Consider the following 22,760-nt stretch of genomic DNA (forward strand, 5'->3'; position numbering starts at 1 on the left):
TTGATATTGATGACCCATCCTGAGGATTCAAGAGCCATCAAAACCCCTTTCGATACCAAGAGAGTAGTTTGTGCCTCCCATGCAGTTAAGGGTTTCTTAGTAGGTTTGTCACATTTTTAGTTGGCTGTGTGTAAAGTTGTGGAAAAAAAAGAGTGGCAGCATCTCAGTTTGTAAACACTATTCCATAAATGGTAGATTTTTATTCCCTTACCTTTTAAGAGGTCTTCCAGGAGTTGGTTCCTTTTTATTTTTTTAGGAACCCTAGTGTGTGGTACCTAATGAGAGAATCATACTTAACCGTTCCTCAATGGTCCGACACCCTGGCTCTGTTCAGCGGTCCTGCAGTCCCTAGCTTCTTTACTTTTAGCTGGGGTACAGATGAGGTCACATGCACCGCTGCAGCCAATATCCAGGTATCCCAAAACAGCACGTCACTGCTGAGTCACATGCCGCTTGGGTACACGTCACCAGTGAGGCCAGTCAAGAAAACAAGCCGGAAACCAAAAGGTCGCAAGATGCGGCCAAGATCCTGGAGCGTTGGGGAGCAGGTTAGCATGATTCCATCATTAGGTACCACACACTAGGGGGGAAAATTCCATAAAAAACTTTAACTACTGATGTATAGGCATTTATTTTATAACAATTATTAGAGTAGAAGATTAGAATGTTAGCGTAAGTATTAAAAATGTAAATGAAAGTATGTCTAGAACAGTGAGACTTACCTGAAAATCTTGGCATCGAACCTGGTTGTAGAGGCTTACTATGCAGATCACAAGAATAATATGCATCTTTCTTTGCTGAGGAGAAGAATTTGAAATTCTATATTTAACAATCCATATTTTACATGGTGTTCATTATAGATTTGGTCAAATAGTTTTGTATCGGTGTCAGTGGGGCTTAAAAACATAATAAACAGAGATGCTCATCTCCACCGACCCCTGTCACTGCGGTTCTGACGCTGCCCGAACCCCATACAGACTGGCCCACACTTACTAATCTAGGTTTAGAAAGACTGTCTGCACTAAGCTGAATGAGGGCCAGTTATGCAACCCTCTGAGCAACGTTCTGGCACGATTTTTCCAGAATCTAGGTGCACTCACATTAGTAAATGTGGGCCACTTTGTATAGGGCTTGGGCAGCATCAGAACCACAGTGACAGCTCAGTGGATGCGAGCATCTCTGGATTTTTATGCCCAGCCAAAATCGTGTCGGAGTACTGACCTAGAATTTTTTCTCTAACAAAGCCAACCAATACATTTTATATAGTTAGACACATAGACCAAATTTGTCCTGCAGCCTGAGCCATTGTGATAAATTTGGTGTATGCCTAGACAGCCTGTCTAAAGACCCTGTCACACTGAGTGATTTTCAGGCCAATTATCAGGAAAAAACGTTCCGATAATTGACTGGTATACTGGTGAACCTCGAAAAATTAGAATTTTGTGAAAAAGTAAATTTATTTCAGTAATGCAAATTAAAAGGAATTGCATTAATGCTGCTTAAAATTAGAGATTTGTGAAAAGGTTCAATATTCTAGGCTCAAAGTGTCTCACTCTAGTCAGCTAATTCATCCATACCCCGTGAGCAAAGGGTACCTCAAAATTGTGACTTTGAGTTTTCATAAGCTGTAAGCCATAATCATCCAAATTATACCAAATAAAGGCTTGAAATATCTCGCTTTGCATGTAATAGGTCTATCTCATATGTTAGTTTCACCTTTTAAGTTGGATTACTGAAATAAATGAACTTTGCACCATATTCTAATTTTTCCAGTTTCACCTGTAATTGTGCCACCGATCAGCTGATCAATGACACTCATATGTCATTCATCAGAATGAAAGATGCACAATTATCTCCCTGTATAATTGTAGTAATTATTGCTTTGAATTGGCCTGTGTATTAGGCAGTCTAATAGGCCTCTTAGTTTGCCCCATTTGTAGGATTAGTAAAGGGCCCATTAGATGGAGCTTTTATTATTTCAGTTTTTATATAATTGCTTGAACTTGAGAAATGATCTTCACTGGTAAAGTGATAAATCCTTTGTTCGTGTGGATCAGACAAACTCGACTGACAGGTTGCCATTCACCGCCATATCCCCTCGTCTAACCAGAAGTCTGACATTTCTAAGCAGTGTATTTGCAGTAGGGTCCAATGAATGAGGATGGCAGTGAAAATATTTAGCAATTATTGTGTATTATTTGGTGAAAATGACTTGCTAATTCATCGCTTTCCACTCATTAAAGGGAATGTTTTTTCAGCAGGTGTAATTACAGCTCCTCTGTCCCTGAGGATAGGTCATCAATATAGCAAAAGCAGAGAACCTCATTAAACAATAGGTCATTTTTCTGATGACACATTACCTTTAATGGGCCTGACAAAGAGGACCCATAGGCTAGTTTCACATATGCGGTACAGCCTTCCGGCATGGCATGCTGGGAATCGGCCAATTCTCTGAATATTCACCAGGTTGTGGCCAGATCTCCCTGAACCCCATTATAGTTAATAAGGCCAGCGGGCATTGCAGTAGCATCCAGCAATGCTGGATCGGGAGAACTCTGGCGGGCAGTTCTATGCCGGAACAGCCTGCCATAATATGAAAGTAGCCTTAGTCTGTCCCATTGTGCCTATAACTAACAATTGGGTGATCATAAATGAAGAATACGTATGAAGACAGACGTCCTTAGTGACATGACTCTCTATGCGTAGTGAGAAGCCTTTTATTAGTTATACGTCACATTAGGATCATCATCATGATGGGTTTAGATATTGTTTGTGAATCCGTTCTGATGAGAAAGACCTTCAGGTAGACAAGGAAGGGAAGAATGATGGTAAAAGGGGTCATGTATACACCTGAAAGGAGTGTGGCATATTATACATTAGATGGATTGAGTAAACGGCATGTTTCACACAAGTATTCAAAGCGTTCCTCAATATGACCTGGAGGGCACTACAGATATCTCTAGCTGTCACTGTGTGTTCTCCTACCTTTTGGGAATGGAGTCCTCCTCCTGTGTGTAGATTGCAGCACTGCCGTTTACATGGGGAAGGAGCACGGCAACTCCTTGTTCCGCTATGACCTTTGTACTCAGCTTTACGTGTTAGCACTTCGTTAGCAAAAGATTGACTAGTCTCTTCTTGTCCTGTGTGGAACATAATCCAATCTTCAGCCAATAAGGAAGTAAAGCTTGATGAGATCGTTCACTTCCTGACCTCTGCGGCATAATCAGGTCGTTGGTAGCAAGGTCTGGACCCGTGAGGTTGCCTGACACACAGTTAATTAGTGTTTGACTGGCAGTGTACAATTAGTGCACTCATCATCTACAGGTAATGCGGCATAACAATATGTCTTTGACCTGATAGGTATGCCTGAATTTGGTACAGTTTTATTACATGACATGTGCCAGAGCACGCCAGTTCCCTAGGAACTATTTTGTTACTGTTGCATTACCTATGTATGCTAGAGAATGGGAAAGAGAATATTGGGGAGATTTCACACGATTAATGAAAAGAGAGGTCAACAACCAACTGTATCTGATAAGTGAGATCAGGAATCTGGTAGTTACGGGTATCACTAATATCAGTTAGTACATTTGGTAAGTCGCCCACACTGTATCAGTTACTTGCATACTTAGAGGTTGTCCGGTATTTTTTTATGTGCTCCTCACACCCCTCACCATCCATACATATGACCCCACTACTTGTTTTTCATGTCTGAGCTTTCCTTCCCCCCTGGAAGACATCACATTATCCTGGCAGATATGTTTACTTCCTCCCCTTCTTGTTTTGTTGAATACATAACTTTATTGATACACAATCCTGGCTGCACTGCACAGAGATGAGTCACAGGCTGGCCACGCCCCCACTCTTCTCTGTCTGCAGCAGCTACTCCATCTATAACTCCTGTGTGTATCTTTCTACACCCAGACATGAATCTACTTCTCACTCAGTGTCTGAATCCCATTACTGACTGTTCATAGGCTCTGCCCTCACATGTGTATCTAATCCTATCCTGTGTGATACAGCCTGCTGAGCGGTGTATCTAATCCCATCACTGACCGTCTGCAGGCTCTTCCCTCACCGTCTCCAGAGTGTAAAAAACACATCATATCCAAACACATCTGTATCTAATCCTATCATGTGTGATACAGCCTGCTGAGCGGTGTATCTAATCCTATCACTGACCGTCCACAGGCTCTGCCCTCACATGTGTATCTAATCCTATCCTGTGTGATACAGCCTGCTGAGCTGTGTATCTAATCTCATCACTGACCGTCCACAGGCTCTGCCCTCACCATCTCCAGAGTGTGATAAACACATCATATCCAATCACATGTGTATCTAATCCTATCCTGTGTGATACAGCCTGCTGAGCTGTATCTAATCCCATCACTGACCGTCCACAGGCTCTTCCCTCACCATCTCCAGAGTGTGAAAAACAGCTTGAACCAGCAAGCGTATCCTAACATCTGTATCTAATCCTATCCTGTGTGATACAGCCTGCTGAGCAGTGTATCTAATCCCATCACTGACAGTCCACAGGCTCTGCCCTCACATGTGTATCTTATCCTATCCTGTGTGATACAGCCTGCTGAGCAGTGTATCTAATCCCATCACTGACAGTCCACAGGCTCTGCCCTCACATGTGTATCTAATCCTATCCTGTGTGATACAGCCTGCTGAGCAGTGTATCTAATCCCATCACTGACAGTCCACAGTTGGACCCTCACTATCCCCAGAGTGTGCACACGACGGTATCCATTTTGAGATCCACATTTTTTGCAGTCCCATTAGGTTCCAGGGATTTGAGGTCCTCTTTTTGAGGACCAGAATGGGACATGTTCTGTCTCTACTAGAACTGACATACGGATGTAAAAAACACACTGATGACGTCCATGTGTTTTCCACATCCATATGTCAGTTCTGCCAAAGATAGAACATGTCCTATTCTGGTCCCCATAATGCAGATCTAAAATCCATAGAACTCAATGGGACTGCAAAAAAATTGGAATCGCACACGGACAGTAACCTTATTTAGTGGATCCACAACTTGCAGACCGCGAGACAGATACGGTTCTGTGCACGAGCCCTATCACTTATACTCAGCGCCCATGACAGACATCCACGTTGCCCCTATAACAGTGACATCCACAGTGCCCCCATAACAGTGACATCCACTGTGCCCCATACCAGTGGCATCCAGTGCCCCTAGTGCAATCCAATGCCCATTTATCAGCCAGTGCAATCCAGTGCCCCCTTGTGCCATCCAGTACCCCCACTATGCCATGCAGTGCACCCTTTTTTGCCATCAATTGCCCCCCTTGTGCCACCCAGTTGCCCCATTAGGCCATCCGTTGCCCCTGTGTGTCATCCACTGTTCCCCAGTGAAATCCAGTGCCCCTATGTGCCATCCTCATTGCCCCAGAGTGCCATCCACAATTCCACCATGCTGCCCCGCCCTCCCTGATCCCAATTTGCCGGTGAGTGCCCCAAGTAAGATCCTCAGCATAGCAATCAGCCTCTGTGGCTGATCGCTATGCTGTCCTTCCTGCACAGTGCGATGTAAGCATAGAAGCCTGTACATTGCAGAAAGCGGCTGGCGGTCCTGAACATGTGCACTAGCATTCCGCCTAGTGCGCTGTAAAGACTGCCGGCCGACGCTTTCTCCAGCAGGAGGCGGTGACGTCACTCGTGACGATCCGTCTCCTGCTGAAGAAAGGAAGCGAAGACAGGAAGATAAGAAGACTGACTTCAGCCGGAAGCACAGAAAAGCCATCTGGAGGGACCACGTGACCGGGAGCAGATCTCAGGAACGGCTGCACTGTGGAAGGTAAGTATGTGATCATTAATCTTTCCTCCACAGGTTAGATTTTTAAAGGGAAAAAAAAAGGTTAAGCCCGGAGAACCCCTTTAACCACTTCAGCCCCGCTAGCTGAAACCCCCTTCATGACCAGAGCACTTTTTACACTTCTGCACTACACTACTTTCACCGTTTATCGCTCGGTCATGCAACTTACCACCCAAATGAATTTTACCTCCTTTTCTTCTCACTAATGGAGCTTTCATTTGGTGGTATTTTATTGCTGCTGACATTTTTACTTTTTTTGTTATTAATCAAAATGTAACGATTTTTTTGCAAAAAAATGACATTTTTCACTTTCAGCTGTAAAATTTTGCAAAAAAAACGACATCCATATATAAATTTTTCGCCAAATTTATTGTTCTACATGTCTTTGATAAAAAAAAAAAATGTTTGGGCAAAAAAAAAATGGTTTGGGTAAAAGTTATAGCGTTTACAAACTATGGTACAAAAATGTGAATTTCCGCTTTTTGAAACAGCTCTGATTTTCTGAGCACCTGTCATGATTCCTGAGGTTCTACAATGCCCAAACAGTAAAAAACCCCCACAAATGACCCCATTTCGGAAAGTAGACACCCCAAGGTATTCGCTGATGGGCATAGGGAGTTCATAGAACTTTTTATTTTTTGTCACAAGTTAGCGGAAAATGATGATGATTTTTATTTTATTTTTTTTCCTTACAAAGTCTCATATTCCACTAACTTGCGACAAAAAAGTAAAAATTCTAGGAACTCGCCATGCCCCTCACGGAATACCTTGGGGTGTCTTCTTTCCAAAATGGGGTCACTTGTGGCGTAGTTATACTGCCCTGGCAATTTAGGGGCCCAAATGTGTGAGAAGTACTTTGCAATCAAAATGTGTAAAAAATGGCCTGCGAAATCCGAAAGGTGCACTTTGGAATATGTGCCCCTTTGCCCACCTCGGCATCAAAAAAGTGGCACACATCTGGTATTGCCGTACTCAGGAGAAGTTGGGGAATGTGTTTTGGGGTGTAATTTTACATATACCCATGCTGGGTGAGAGAAATATCTTGGCAAAAGACAACTTTTCCCATTTTTTTATACAAAGTTGGCATTTGACCAAGATATCTATCTCACCCAGCATGGGTATATGTAAAATGACACCCCAAAACACATTCCCCAACTTCTCCTGAGTACGGCGATACCAGATGTGTCACACTTTTTTGCAGCCTAGATGCGCAAAGGTGCCCAAATTCCTTTTAGGAGGGCATTTTTAGACATTTGGATCCCAGACTTCTTCTCACGCTTTAGGGCCCCTAAAAAGCCAGGGCAGTATAAATACCCCACATGTGACCCCACTTTGGAAAGAAGACACCCCAAGGTATCCAATGAGGGGCCTGGCAAGTTCATAAAATTATTATTTTTTTTCGCATAAGTTAGCGGAAATTGATTTTTTTTTTGTTTTTTCTCACAAAGTCTCACTTTCCGCTAACTTGGGACAAAAATTTAAATCTTTCATGGACTCAATATGCCCCTCAGCAAATACCTTGGGGTGTCTTCTTTCCAAAATGGGGTCAGTTGTGGGGTGTTTGTACTGCCCTGCCAGGACATAGGAGCTCCGCCCTACATCCATACCCACTTAGCTCGTATGCCCTGGCAAACCAGATTTCTCCATTCACATCAATCGATGTGGATGAATAAATCATTGCCGGGATTTTTTTTTTTTTTTATATATATACAAAGTGTTTGCCAAAGCATAGGAACGCCGCCTCCTCCTCAGCTCGTATGCCTTGGCAAACGTATCTGTCACTGCAGAGGAGAAAATCCCGTCTTGCAGCGCCCCATACACCGACTTGCGTGTAATCTGACAGCAGCGCAATGCTTCTGTCAGAATGCACATCGGTGCTGCAGCTAGTAGATCGGTTGGTCCACCTGAAAGGTAAAAAAAAAGAAAAAGCCAGGCCACAACGCAATAATTTTATTAACTTTGGAACAGAACATGTAAACTTTAACTTTTTGAACTAAACATTAACGTGTTTGCTTACTGGTGTTTTTTTTTTGTTTTTTTTACCTTTATAGAACAAACCTCTCCTTCCCCATGGGTCAATGTGCAAAGCGCAAATCGCCCAAAGATGTGGCGAAGTGCGTTATGCACTTTGTCCCATGTGAAAGGAGACGTTTGCAGCAGCTGTGAGTGAATGGGCCCTAATAGCCCTGTGTGCCTGTCCTGGTGAGATGATCCCTATGCTAATAGTGTACCTGTGAGTGGTACTTCCGGAAACACTCTCCAAAGCATAGGGCAGGGTGGTCAGGACAGAAATAGCGGGTGTCACGCCTTATTCCACTCCTGCTACAGACACGACATTTTTTTCGGGGTGGCGGTCGGTTTGAGGTACCAGGAACGACACTAGGGAAATGTCGCTCTTGTAGACGGCTAACTACACTGGTGGATGGGGCCACGGAACCTCCTGGGTACAGGAGGTTCGCGATGATCTCTTCCTGAAATTTGAGGAAGGATCCAGTTCTCCCAGCCTTACTGTAGAGAACAAAACTATTGTACAGAGCCAATTGAATTAAATATACAGACACCTTCTTATACCAGCGTCTGGTTCTGCGGGACACTAAATACGGAGCCAACATCTGGTCATTGAAGTCCACCCCTCCCATGTGGAGGTTATAGTCGTGGACTGAGAGGGGCTTTTCAATGACACGGGTTGCTCGCTCAATTTGGATTGTCGTGTCTGCGTGAATGGAGGAGAGCATGTAAACGTCACGCTTGTCTCTCCATTTCACCGCGAGCAGTTCTTCGTTACACAGTGCGGCCCTCTGCCCCCTTGCAAGACGGGTGGTAACGAGCCGTTGGGGGAAGCCCGCGCGACTAGTTTGCGCGGTACCACAGGCGCCAATCCGTTCTAGAAACAAATGCCTAAAGAGGGCCACACTTGTGTAAAAATTGTCCACATAAAGATGGTACCCCTTGCCGAATAAGGGTGACACCAAGTCCCAAACTGTCTTCCCACTGCTCCCCAGGTAGTCAGGGCAACCGACCGGCTCCAGGGTCTGATCTTTTCCCTCATAGATCCGAAATTTGTGGGTATAGCCTGTGGCCCTTTCACAGAGCTTATACAATTTGACCCCATACCGGGCGCGCTTGCTTGGGATGTATTGTTTGAAGCCAAGGCGCCCGGTAAAATGTATCAGGGACTCGTCTATGCAGATGTTTTGCTCAGGGGTATACAAATCTGCAAATTTCAGGTTGAAATGGTCTATGAGGGGCCGAATTTTGTGGAGCCGGTCAAAAGCAGGGTGGCCTCTGGGACGGGAGGTGCTGTTATCACTAAAGTGCAGGAAACGCAGGATGGTCTCAAATCGTGTCCTGGACATAGCAGCAGAGAACATGGGCATGTGATGAATTGGGTTCGTGGACCAATATGACCGCAATTCATGCTTTTTTGTCAGGCCCATGTTGAGGAGGAGGCCCAGAAAAGTTTTAATTTCGGAAACTTGGACTGGTTTCCACCGGAAAGACTGGGCATAAGAGCTTCCCGGGTTAGCGGTTATAAATTGTGTGGCATATCTGTTTGTTTCGGCCACAACTAAGTCTAAGAGCTCCGCAGTCAAGAACAGCTCAAAAAATCCCAGGGCCGAACCGATCTGAGCTGTCTCAACCCGAACTCCAGACTGGGCAGTGAAAGGGAAAACTACAGGTGCGGCTGAAGTTGGGGACTGCCAATCAGGGTTTGCCAGCACCTCTGGGATTCTAGGGGCTCTACGGGCACGTCTTTGCGGTGGCTGCGACGGGGTCACTACTGCACGTGCCACCGTACCAGCTTCAACTGCCCTTCTGGTGCTCGCTACTTCACCAGGTTGTACGGCAGTGCTGCTACTAGGTCCAGGAAGGGCTGGGCTGCTGGTGTATGCCTCACCACGTAATCCGACAGCACCAGCCCCACTCTGCTGCTCTTGAAGCTGATCCTGCGCAACCTGCGGTCTAGCGACACGGGGCCGGGTACGCCTGCTGCTATCAGGGACCTCAACCTCCTCGTCCGAACTTTGGGTCAGAGAGCCACTGCTTTCTACAGGTTCGTATTCTGACCCGCTGGATTCATCAGATGAGGGTTCCCACTCCTCATCCGACTGGGTCAGAAGCCTGTAGGCCTCTTCAGAAGAATACCCCCTGTTAGACATTTGGGCAACTAAATTTAGGGGTATTCCCTGAGACTACCCAAGAAAAAAAAAGCAAGCCTGTCTTACAAAGGGGAAGCTAGCGAAGTACCGGAGGCCGCTGCGGTTGATAAAAAATATCAAAACAGATTTTTTTTATCGCCGCAGTTCGTGTAAAGTGAATGTGCAGTGATCAAAAAAAAAAAAATTTTTTTGTCACTGCGGTGGGGCGGGCGTGGGCGAACGCACGTGTGGGCGACCGATCAGGCCTGATCGGGCAAACACTGCGTTTTGGGTGGAGGGCGAACTAAAGTGACACTAGTACTATTATAGATCTGACCGTGATCAGTTTTGATCACTTTCAGATACTATAAAAGTACAAATGCTGATTAGCGATACGCTAATCAGCGAATAACGGACTGCGGTGCGGTGGGCTGGGTGCTAACTGATCGCTAAACTACCTAACCAAGGGACCTAAACTATACCTAAAACCTAATGGTCAATACCAGTGAAAAAAAAAAAGTGACAGTTTGCACTGATCACTTTTTTCCTTTTCACTAGTGATTGACAGGGGCAAGAAGGGGTGATCAAAGGGTTAATTGGGTGCTGGGAGGTGATCTGGGGGCTAAGTGTAGTGTAGTGGGTACTCACAGTGATGTGTGCTCCTCTGCTCCTCTGCTGGAACCAACCGACCAAAAGAAGGAGCAGAGGAGCACAGCAGCCATATAACCCCATCATATTTACTAATATGATGGGTTATATGGCTGCTGATTGGTTTTTTTGAAAATCATCAACCTGCCAGCCAATGATCGTGGCCGGCAGGTTGATGACGAACTTCTTCTTTGAATTTTGCCGGCCCGCGATGCGCATGCGCGGGCCGGCATACCCGGAAATCTCGCGTCTCGCGAGAGGACGCACCGGCGCGTCCACCCAGAAGAGCACGACCGCCGAGAAGACGCAATCCTGCGTACGGCGGTCGTGAGGAGGTTAAAATGCTATGTACACCTTTTGGGGTGCAATTTTTTGAATTATTGCATTGTACTTATTTTGAGCTAAAAATCTTTTTTTTCAATTGGTCTTTATTAAAAAAAATATGGAATCCTTTTTTGTGTACAGAGCTGAGATGCTGTAGTATCATCCTGTGGATTTTGTCTTTTCGGTCAGATGGGTAGCTAACGGGCGCGTTCTCTGCTATCTGACGTTATAAACACTCATAATATCTCAGTTCTTATCTTACTGATAAGAATGTGGCTTAAATAAGTGTGTATGACCTTTCAGTAGTTTACAGATAAGGTTTGTTAGATGACCTGCAGAAAATGAAGGTACCACACAGTTAGAAAAACACTTAAAGGGGTTGTCCGAGTTATGAAAAAAATAATATAGCACTGTAAGTCTGATGGTCAGCAATATATAACTAAGCTAAGCAAGTTTTCGGCAAAAAAAAAATCTATTTTCTCATTTCCCTGGTTCTCTTCTGGCACTTTGTTTACCTGCAATAAAAACAATCTCTGCCCCTGCACTGCTAAGGGAGTGACTACAAGTGCTGCCCTGAGTGACATGTCTGCCTGCTGGGAGACTCAGCAGCATGTTGTATGTGTAGGACTACAAGTCCCAGCTGTATAATGACACTGCTAAGGGAGTGACTACAAGTGCTGCCCTGAGTGACATGTCTGCCTGCTGGGAGACTCTGCAGCCTGTTGTATGTGTAGAACTACAAGTCCCAGCTGTATAATGACACTGCTAAGGGAGTGAATACAAGAGCTGCCCTGAGTGACATGTCTGCCTGCTGGGAGACTCTGCAGCCTGTTGTATGTGGAGGACTACAAGTCCCAGCTGTATAATGACACTGCTAAGGGAGTGAATACAAGAGCTGCCCTGAGTGACATGTCTGCCTGCTGGGAGACTCTGCAGCATGTTGTATGTGGAGGACTACAAGTCCCAGCTGTATAATGACACTGCTAAGGGAGTGAATACAAGAGCTGCCCTGAGTGACATGTCTGCCTGCTGGGAGACTCTGCAGCATGTTGTATGTGTAGGACTACAAGTCCCAGCTGTATAATGACACTGCTAAGGGAGTGAATACAAGAGCTGTCCTGAGTGACATGTCTGCCTGCTGGGAGACTCTGCCTCATGTTGTATGTGGAGGACTACAAGTCCCAGCTGTATAATGACACTGCTAAGGGAGTGGATACAAGAGCTGCCCTGAGTGACATGTCTGCCTGCTGGGAGACTCTGCAGCATGTTGTATGTGTAGGACTAAAAGTCCCAGCTGTATAATGACACTGCTAAGGGAGTGAATACAAGTGCTGCCCTGAGTGACATGTCTGCCTGCTGGGAGACTCTGCCTCATGTTGTATGTGTAGGACTAAAAGTCCCAGCTGTATAATGACACTGCTGATACACACAGGATCTTCCAGCCTACCTGTTCTTGTGCAATGCTCTGCAGAACTCCTCTGTCAGCTCCTGTGCCCGGCATTTGTCTCCTCACTGCCTGCAGCTACGCAGTAAAGCCTTCAGCCCTGAGTTTGTGCAGCTGAAGGGGTTAAGAATCCAGGGAGAGGGCAGACGGCAGTGAAGGGGGGGGTGTGGCCAGCAGAGTGATGTCTGGTGTACAGACTCATATCTGATATCTCAGGCTTGTGCACTAAAGATCATCAGAGCAGGGAGAGAAGCTGATATCACAGGTCATGGGATTCTCAGTCAAATCTGTGAAAGCAGCAACTGGAGATAAAGTAAGTGAATTGTAAAGTCCTTACATTTGCCTAGTTAAAAACATACAAAGAACACAAAAATAACTCAGAACACCTCTTTAACCCTTTGTGACCGAATGTCTCTATTTTTGATAAAGGCCAATTGAAAAAAAAATTGTTTTAGACAAATATGAGTAAAATGCTATCATAACCCAAAATTGTCTCCAATGGGGTACATAGCCTTTAAATTTGCCCTATGAAAGAAATCTGTTTTTATTCAATTTACACAGCAAATAGTCACTTCCAGTTCTAATCAAACTCGTCAAAAAGGCCAACTGCACCAGACACCTCTCTCGGATGATGATGTCCTGAATCAGACAGTCATGGACGGGCAAATGTCTCCGTTCTTGAAACAGTCCTCAGTACCCAGTTTAGCTGACCAGCCACTTTAGATACCATGGCGCTCATTAAACCAACATCTGTGTCTTTCTCCACCACCCCCTTTCCTGACACATATGTATGCACGTTGAGTTGAGCCTTCATGTGTTCTCAATAGAGAGACAAGAATAGCATTTTATCACCCCTGAAAACAAAATGGTCCGGAATCTTGAAATCTGTCTGCGGTTGGGAAAGAAGTGGGATACTCCTATCCACATTAGATGGTCAGCCAGTCCCTCTGAAATTGGTGGGTCTAACCGACATTTATTTAATGTATGCATCCACCTTTAAACAAACACCAGGATTGTGGTCATTTCCGTAAGATATGGAGATCATCATTGAGATTCGGAACAGAACATTGACTGATATGATTTGGTCCTCGGTGCTAATCTGAGCACTTACCAATCATTCCTCCAAAATATTCAGTCAAAAGTGGTGAAAAGTGCTATCATAACATACTTTACTGTCATCTGACAAAAATACCTGATCTGTCCCACCATGCAATTCATTTTCTATGGGAAAAGTTGTTCATATTGTGGGCAATATCTGTTTATGTATGTCCTTATCTTGACAATTGACCTGGTCACAAAACTGTTGAAGCGCTCGTTGTATTAGTGGAAACGTTTATGTCTGATTAGGAATTTCTTGGTTCAACTCTTAACCTCATCATGAGTTCAGGGCATACATTTTGTCCATTGATAGTTCCCATTAGTTAAAGGTGACCCTCTAGTCCAAACCTGATATTTGACTATCCATGACTCATGTATAGTCAGCATACTTGGTGCCCCCCTTTCCTCCCATGCTGTTTTTTGGTACACCAGCGGATTCCTTTCAAGATGTTACCGTCATCTCAGAAGTCCCCATGCAGAGCACTGTAGGAAAGTGTAAGGGTGTGTTCCGCAAGGAAAAACCATCATAGAAAGGCTGACCCTCTGGTTTCTGCTTGGTTTTGCATGCTGTGGATCTACTTGTGGCTTTAGTGCCATGCGGTGGGGTGAAGCTTCATGTGCACACCTGCCATTTCTAACAGTTTCTGTATGTTTGACGCAACTTGGAAAACCAAAATCTTCTTCAGCCGTACGAATGGAAATGCAGGCTCCCATAGACAACAGTGGGAGGAGGGGGGGATTGGAAACCGCTCAATAAACCGCTGTGTGATCAAGCCCTAAGAAATCCCCAAAAACCCAATCCTCCACAGCCCTCAGCACTGATGACTTTTTAGGACAGGAGGGTCATGATGGTCTCTGAGAATACAGGGGACAATCAATTGTGGGACATCTGACAATATAGAGAATGAAAAACTTTGATAATCTGGCCTATCTACTGTCAATGCTTCTTTAAAGGGGCAGGCCCTGGACTATTATCTGTGAATGTTTTCTCATAGTTTCTGCATTCTCCCACTTTATCCATGACTTTGAACTGGACAGACATCATGGGGGAGATATAATGGATGTTCTAGTGTAGGGAGATGGCATATGTAGTCACGAGTTGTCTATATCTGTGCTTCTTGAAGTGTGTATAACCTCCTGATATGATATGGATCGCAGCAGCGTTCTTTCCAATCCATTTAAACTCCAGTGATCCCTTAATTGAGTGCCGTACAATCAGTCTGTCTCAGGATATCATCTAATACAATCTCAACAGCTTGCTAGTCAAGGTTTGTATCGTTCTAGTCGATAAAAGGCTTTTAGGATTGTATCTTGCCGGTACTCTCTGAGATATTTGTCATCCTTTTTATCAGTATGTGCACTTCATGGTTGTTTTATTGTGTTACAGAAAAGAAGATCAGATTCGAGCGGTGGAGGAGGACATCGAACATGAGAAACGAGCGGCTGAAGACATTATTAAAAACATGCCAGAGGAGCGGCAAGCTATATACTTCACCGTGAAAGCAAAGAATGAGCAGCTTTTAAAGGTGCCCTTTCTAGAGACTTGACTTTAAAATGATATCTGCATTATTTCAAACATTCCTACTTCTTCTAGTCTGCCGATTGAGACTAACAAGTAAAGGATAGAAATAGCCATCTAAATCTGGTCACACGTGCTATGTGAACCCAGCCTAAGCTAGCTACACATCTGCCGTTTTGTCTCCAGCGGTCTGTTCCGGAGAAGGAAGAGACTGCTGGAGTTTACCGTATCCGGCACAGCCAGATATCACCGTGCACTGCTGGATCCCCATTCACAGTTATAGGATCCGTCCCCTTACCGACGTATGTGCTGGCTTTCGGACGGACAAAAAATGCTGCATGTAGCATTTTTTTTTGGGTCTGGCTAAGGGCCGGTATGTATGCCATATACAGTGAATTCCAGCAGTCTGTTCCCCCGACGGAACAGACTGCCTTAATTAAGGACACAGATGTGAACACAGCTTTATGCTACTTTCACATTGGCGTTTTGGCTTTCCGTTTGTGAGATCCGTTCAGGACTCTCAGTAGCGTTCCAACACGGATCCGTTTTGCCCTAATGCATTCTGAATGAATAAGGACCCGCTCAGAATGCATCAGTTTGCCTCCGTTCAGTCATCATTCTGCTCTGGAGGCAGAAAACGGAACGCTGCTTGCAGCGTTTTTCTGTCCACCATGTGGTGCGGAGGAAGACGGATCCTGACGCGCAATGTAAGTCAATAGAGACGGATCCGTTTTCTCTGGCACAATAGAAAAAGGATCCGTCCCCATTGACTTTTAGTGGTATTAATGACGGATCCGTCATGACTATAGAAGACATAATACAACCAGATCTGTTCATGACGGATACATGCGGTTGTATTATTGTAACGGAAGCGTTTTTGCAGATCCATGACGGATCCGCCAAAAAACGCTAGTGTGAAAGCAGCCTTAGAGTATTAAGGACACCACACAACATTACCTCATAAGAAGTCATAACCTTGATAATGTGGTGACATTGACTGTCTCTTCATAGAGATAATAGTACTTACCCCGATTGATGTAGAACTAGTTAGATCTACAGGAACTTGGAAAAATGGGGTGACAATTGACATCCTTGTTTCCCAAACATTATTCTGACTAATAAAAAGTTAAAGGGGTTGTCCTGTCTTGCTATCGTCAGGATAGGTCATCAATATCTGATCAGCAGGGGGCCGACACCTGGGACCCCGCCGATCACTGTTTGAGGAAGCGGTGCTTCATGCGGGTGCTGCTTCCTGTTCATTACACTACATGTCCTCTCCTGTGGAGCGGCGGCGTAGTGTCATTACAAGTACTCGCTCCACACATGCAGTGTAATGAGGATACATTATCAATATACATTGCTGCACAACCCCTTTAAATCAAATTTTAAAGGAGTTCACACTTTAGATGATCCTTGCTAGAAATTGATTTTATGTTCTGATTTGTAAAAAAATGTAATTCTGTTTTTGTGCTGATTATGTGGGCAGCCATCTTTCCTGAGCTACTGTTACTTCCTAGACTTCCATTCTCATTTCCTAAAATGTAGCTGAACTTTCAATCATTTATTTAAGCTGGCCAAAATACCCTAATAATAAGTTTTCTAATATACTTACTTTGTTTATTGATTTTATAGTTTTACAAGCAAAACAGGCCCCAAAGTTTGGGCTTCTCAGAAGCGCTCTTCACTGCAGAACCTGCAGAATCCGTAAACCGCTGCCATATATGCAGTGTATGGATTCTGATATCTGCAATATGCTTTGTATTTAGTGCTGTACTGGCAGGAGCACACCTCCCTGCTCCTGCCTCTGCCATAGCACATTGGTGCATGATACCCAGCCCTGATGTGCTATGCTAGGCTATAAATCAGGGCAGTACACCAAATATGTGTAGGCTTTTTTTATTTTATTTTTATTGTCCCTGTATTCTGGGAGCCATAACTTTATTTTTCCATTAAAGTTGCTGTAGGGGGCCATTTTTATGTGGGATGAGTTGTTATCATTGGCATCATTTGGGTTACATTTGGGACTTTTACATTTGTTGTTTTCAGAGCCATGCTAAAGAACAGCAACTGTGACGTAGTTTTTTTTATATTGCAAAACCTGTGCGGGTTAAAGGGAACCTGTCACTGGGATTTTGTGTATAGAGCTGAGGAGAAGGGATGCTAGATGGCCGCTAGCACATCCGCAATACCCAGTCCCTATAGCTCTGTGTGCTTTTATTGTGTGTGCAAATTAACCTGAGATGAGTCAGAGCTTGAAAATATGATTCTTCTCTGGTCACACAAGTAAGATATGACTCTTTTATGGTAATTTGCATATGTATCAAATCGTTTTTTTACACAATAAAAGCACACAGAGCTATGGGGACTGTAGCAGCCCATGTCCTCAGCTCTATACCCAAAATCCTGGTGACAGGTTTCCTTTAAATAATGTAATAATTTAATCGTTTGTGTCATTATGAATACAGCAGTTTCAATTTGCCCTGTAGGGAAGAGCCCAATGTGTCACAAAAAAAACAAAGATAATTTTGGTAGTCCAACAAATAGAAAATTTAGGGCTGTTAAACCACCACATGCACCAAATCACAAAAGTGCCTCTCATTAAAGGTGTTGTCAAAGATAACTAAAAAATCTCAGAAAAGCCCTTCGATAGCCTAAAATAAAAAATCATGTTATACTCCCCCTTTATGCAGCGCTGTTCTGTGTGGTGCAGGTCCAGCCCTCCTTCTGATGCTTGTTTACAAACTGGGCATGCTAGTACATGGCACATGACCACTGCAGCTCACCACTGTCTTCAGAAGTCTAATGCTGCAGACGTTAATTGGCTGCAGCAGTGACATCCCATCTACTGGCACATCACTGTGTACATCAACGACACCGTGAGGTGTACAGCATGTCACCGTTGCAGCCAGTCATGGTCCTCAGTGGTACACAGCTCAGGACAATGATTGGCTGCAGCGGTATCATGCCGTATACTGGGATGAAACTGCTGCGGTTTGTACACCAGCTGCAACAGGAGGACTGGATCTAGAGTGTAACATGATTTTTTTATTTTAGACTATTAAAGGGCTTGTCTGAGATTTTTTGTTATCTTTGCCAACCCCTTTAAGTCCTTTTTAGATCTTTTCATAAAGGGGTTAACAGCTTATGTCACCAAAGTACAAGTAATAGTTACATTCTTAGCCTCAATTGAAAACCACTGCTTAAACCATCCTCAAAAAGAAAGCATGAAGTCCAAATATGTCTGTACGTTTGGTTAGCGTTAAGCTGGCAGCCCCTGTCCGCTGCTGTCCTGCTTTCCCGAGCAGGTGAACAAATCTCTGCAAGCAACCTTTTGTGTATTGAGACTGCTGCTCAGTGAACTTCCTAACAGCGCCGCTGGTGTTAATCCTTCACTCTTGCTCTTTGTCCAGCAGCTGACTATGGTGCTGATCAGCCCCCCTATTTAGCTGGGGTTATGGTTCCACCTCTTTGCCTGAGCTTTTGGTTTTCTAGTGTCTAGTAACCATCGTTGATCTCTTGTCTAAGTACCCGTGTACCGTATTAAGTCTGACTACCGATTCTGCTCCTTGCTGTCTGCCCTGACCGTGGAATTTCTATCTGGAACACACACACATTCAGCCTTCCCTGACCTTGGACTATATTCAGACTTCTCCTTTTTCTGATCCCTTGGTGCTTCGCATTGGTGTCTCTGACCCCTGTGGGTCAGCAGCCAGCTACACCAGAACTAATCTAGGAGGTAGCAACCTGGTTGGTTCCCTGCAGTGAAGTTCAAATCCCTGTACAGGGTTAAAGGATGAATACTGGGGAACCACCAGGACAACACTTTTAGGTTTAGCCCAAAGTCAAACTGGTTAGTTGGCACAGTAGGTCCATACCACTGTCTATTACAGTTAGCAACAGGGAAACCTACTCAGACTGACATTGACATTGTCTTTAGTCAGTTAGTGGGTGCTATGACTAAAGACCGTGTTGGTCTGAAACGTGTCAACCGGAATATGTTTCCCGATTGACAACAAAATCTATAGATGTATTTGTGATTTTTTTTTAATTTTTTATATGGCTTCCTTTATATGCATGTAAAATAAAGGAGAATGATTTCTTGACTTTGCAACAGGTGCTGGTTTGAATTAAAGCGGTTGTGCCACCAATATAATTGTATCCCGCCCAACAAATGTCACTGCTATAAATAATACCATCACTTAGGCCCCATTCACATGTACGCAAAAGGGTCTGCACCTGTTCCGCAATTTTGCAGAACGGGTGCGGGCCCATTCATTCTCTATGGTCCCGGACGTGAAGCAGAAAGCACACTATGTAGGATGTACAGACATCATTGGTAAAGGGGCATGGTTAGTTTCACATGTCCTGCTGATATCAGGACACATCTCACTGCCCTAAAGCATGATGGGACAGTAGACAAGGCAGTAGGATTCAAGCACAGGAGATAAGAGAAAACTGCAAATGAGGTAGATGTGGAAAAAAAAAAATACAAGGAGGAATGGGAGCTAGCGTAAATGATGAAAGTAAACTTTAGAGTAAAAAGTAGTTTATTGAACAACCCCTTTAAGACTAAGGGTACATTCAGATGACCGTATGTGTTTTGCAGTCCGCAAAACATGGATACCGTCCGCGTGCGTACTTTGTTTTGTGGAACGCACACAGCCAGCCAGTTGCGGACAAGAATAGGACATGCTCTTTTTTGCGGGGCCGTGGAAAAGAAGTACGGATGCAGATAGCACACGGTGTGCTGTCCACCTCTTTACCGGCCCCATTGAAATGAATGCCTGTTTTAAAATTGCGGAACTGATGCGTACCATAAATACAGTTGTGTGAATGTGCCCTAATATTGACAAAAGGAGACCTGAAATGACGTGCCTGTGCTGAGTAGGGCTGATCAGCTATCTGCTTCAATATTTACCATCTTCCTTATATCTACTGCTTGTAGGAGCTGGAGATACAGCAGAAAGAACTAGATTCACTGAATGAGAAGAGGGACGCTCTGGAAGTGGTAAGTACTAATCTTGTATAGACATTTCTGTACTTATTTCTTATGCAGGTAAGTACTTTATTTTACATCCAGTGATCTAAATAATAAAGTATTCAGTGACCGGTATCCGCTGTACCCCAGCAGCTGAAGTCATCTTTGTTCTTCCCCTATAAGGCACTAAAGTGTCTACTAAAGTATCAGTACCAAAATTTTGCTCTAAAGGCATGTTCTCGCAGCCGAGCTTTCACACAGCTTTGTCGACTTTGCCGTTCATACAGCCATAGGGTTTTTGAAATCTGCATCAGTAAGTGCCGTCACTTCCCAATACAGTTTCTATGCGGAAACAACAGCAGATTAACCCGCAGCAGTGGTTATCTCAAATCTGCAGCAGAATTCCGAGGGTCAGCCTGACATTTCAGAGGTGGAGCGCTCCACTGTTTCCCAGTCGGGAGGTGGTTGGAACTGTGTCTCATCTGGCCTTAGTAACGGCGAGATGAGACAATGCCCCCTTTAAGGGGGCAGGGCTGCTGTGGAGGTCACTTAAGGGGGCAGGATGCTGTGGAAGTTATTGTTAATAGGGAAGAGCACTGGGGGGTCACTGTTAGGCCCCTTTCAGACAAGCAAGTTCCACACTCCGAACTCCCAGCGTGAGTATGCAGAAGCTCTCGTTCTGACCTCCCAGCACTGATCGGGTCACATAGCATTATATTGATTTATGATGCTATGTAACCCTTACAGTTCCGGAATGTATTGGATAACACTGACAGCATTATATCGCTGAACAGCACTGAGGCCAACTGGTCCCTCATCCAGCGTAAATGCTCCCTAGTCCATGCAAGACAATGATGCCAGTGGTCTGGTACCCTTGTAGGTTGTCTAGCACGCATACCACGCTGATGTAAACGGTTTTGAATGGTCTGACGTGACACTTGGGTGCCTCTCACCCACCCTTACATATGCCTGGAGTTGTGTGGCATTCATTATCTGTAATTTTGCCTTTAAGCTCCTTGTTGGAGAACAGAAAATTATTCAAAACGTACTGAAATATTGAACGCTTGGACATGTGCATTCAAAAGTTTAGAGAAGGTCACATTAAGTTTACCTGTAAAGGTTAGAGTGCATCTTAGAGTCATTCAGAAATTTCACCCACAAGCCAAATATCCCTTTTTGTGAGTAGTGTCTCTCACCATCGACTACAGCTTCGAATGTGAGACTACCATCATTTTATAGACAATTATCTTGGCTATCTCGTGCATAAATTGGACTTGCAGCTATTTAGCATATAATTAGTTATGCAGATTCTTGTTTTGCTCCTAAAATTCTAAAATTTTTTTTTTTGTATTTTGTAAATCCACCTTTGGCCTTCAACACTGCCTGGATCCTTCTGTGCATGCTCTCGATCAGATTCAAACATGTCTCTACGGAAATCTGTTTCCAGGTCTCTTCTACACGTTCCCATTGTTGGTGGATACTGGTAGACTCAGTAGTGTACAAATACAGCTTTTTCTTCAACTCTACCCACAAGTGTTCAATTGGGTTGAGGTCTGGTGACTGTGGGGGCTTCGGGTTTTTGTACTGCTGGAACATTATGTCGTCCTTTTCATTTCCATACTCGAGTGTACGAAGTAACTCATCTTGTAGGATACTCACATATAGCTCAGCATTGAGACCAACATCGATCCTGGTCAAGTATTCAACGCCTTTGGTTGTGAAACCAACTTGACAGTTCCTTAAATTTCTCGATCTGTTTGCCTCCTTTTCTCGTTTTTTCCAGACCCATTGGCACCCATCAGAGCCCAGTCTATTGACTTTTGTCTCATCGCTGCAAATCACCCATTTCCAATCTTCTACTGTCCACTGTTCGTACTTTTTTTGCAAACTCGAGCCGACGCTTCTTATGATGATATTGAAGTCGAGGCTTCTTCACCTTTTTTCAGGCCACCATTCCAGACTTGTGTAATGCGCATTGCACAGTGCTTGCATGGACGTTAGTGATCTCACAATTATGAAGCATATAAGCCACCTCCACTGGCGTGTTTGTCATGCCAGAACTAATAGACCTTGTGATGAGCCAGCTTGTTGACTCCAATATTGTCACGGACGTACAGAGACATACGGACATTCCCGCAACAGGTGGCAGGAGATCTGTGAGAGTGGCAACACGTGATTTGTTCTGACATGTTTTCCTTTTGGATCAAATGACATCAGTGTTGTTCCTGGTGCTTGCCACACCTTCTTTCCCTAGGTGTGGCTATTGTGGTCATTTAACCTTCTCTATTTATTGTTGTTTCTCCCACTATGCTATGCGGTTTATAGCTTCTGTTGGACTTGTGGTTAGCTTGTGTTTGGTTTTCAGCTGAGTTCCTGGTGCTACCAAAGCTTCATATAAGATAAGTGTTTCCTTTCCCTTTTGTATTTTGTTTATATATACAGTGAGGAACAGAAGTATTTGAACACCCATGTGATTTTGCAAGTTCTCCCACTTAGTAATCATGGAGAGGTCTGAAATTCACATTGTAGGTGCATTCCCACTCTGAGAGACAGAATTAAAAAAATTATAATCAGGTAATCACATTGTATGATTTTTAAAGAATGTATTTGTCTTGCACTGCTGAACTTAAGTATTTGAACACCTGAGAAACAGCAAGAATTTGGGCTCTCAAAGATCTGTTACTGTGCCTTTAAAAAATCCATCTCTACTCCACTTATTAATCTAATCTTGTAGCACCTGTCTGAGCTCTTCAAAGACACCTGTC

At 44.2% G+C, this 22,760-nt stretch overlaps 1 protein-coding gene across 1 annotated transcript in view; it reads left to right on the forward strand.

The window, feature by feature from the left end:
- Window positions 1–22,760, forward strand: part of IFT74 (intraflagellar transport 74) — a 114,444-nt gene that overhangs the window by 35,524 nt on the left and 56,160 nt on the right. The window contains exons 9-10 of the mRNA XM_044271818.1: window positions 14,886–15,024; window positions 19,963–20,025. Of these exons, the coding sequence (XP_044127753.1) occupies window positions 14,886–15,024; window positions 19,963–20,025 (202 nt within the window). The remainder of the gene's footprint in view (window positions 1–14,885; window positions 15,025–19,962; window positions 20,026–22,760) is intronic.

This window comes from Bufo gargarizans, chromosome 1 (assembly GCF_014858855.1).
Source record: "Bufo gargarizans isolate SCDJY-AF-19 chromosome 1, ASM1485885v1, whole genome shotgun sequence".
Taxonomy (NCBI): Eukaryota; Metazoa; Chordata; class Amphibia; order Anura; family Bufonidae; genus Bufo; species Bufo gargarizans.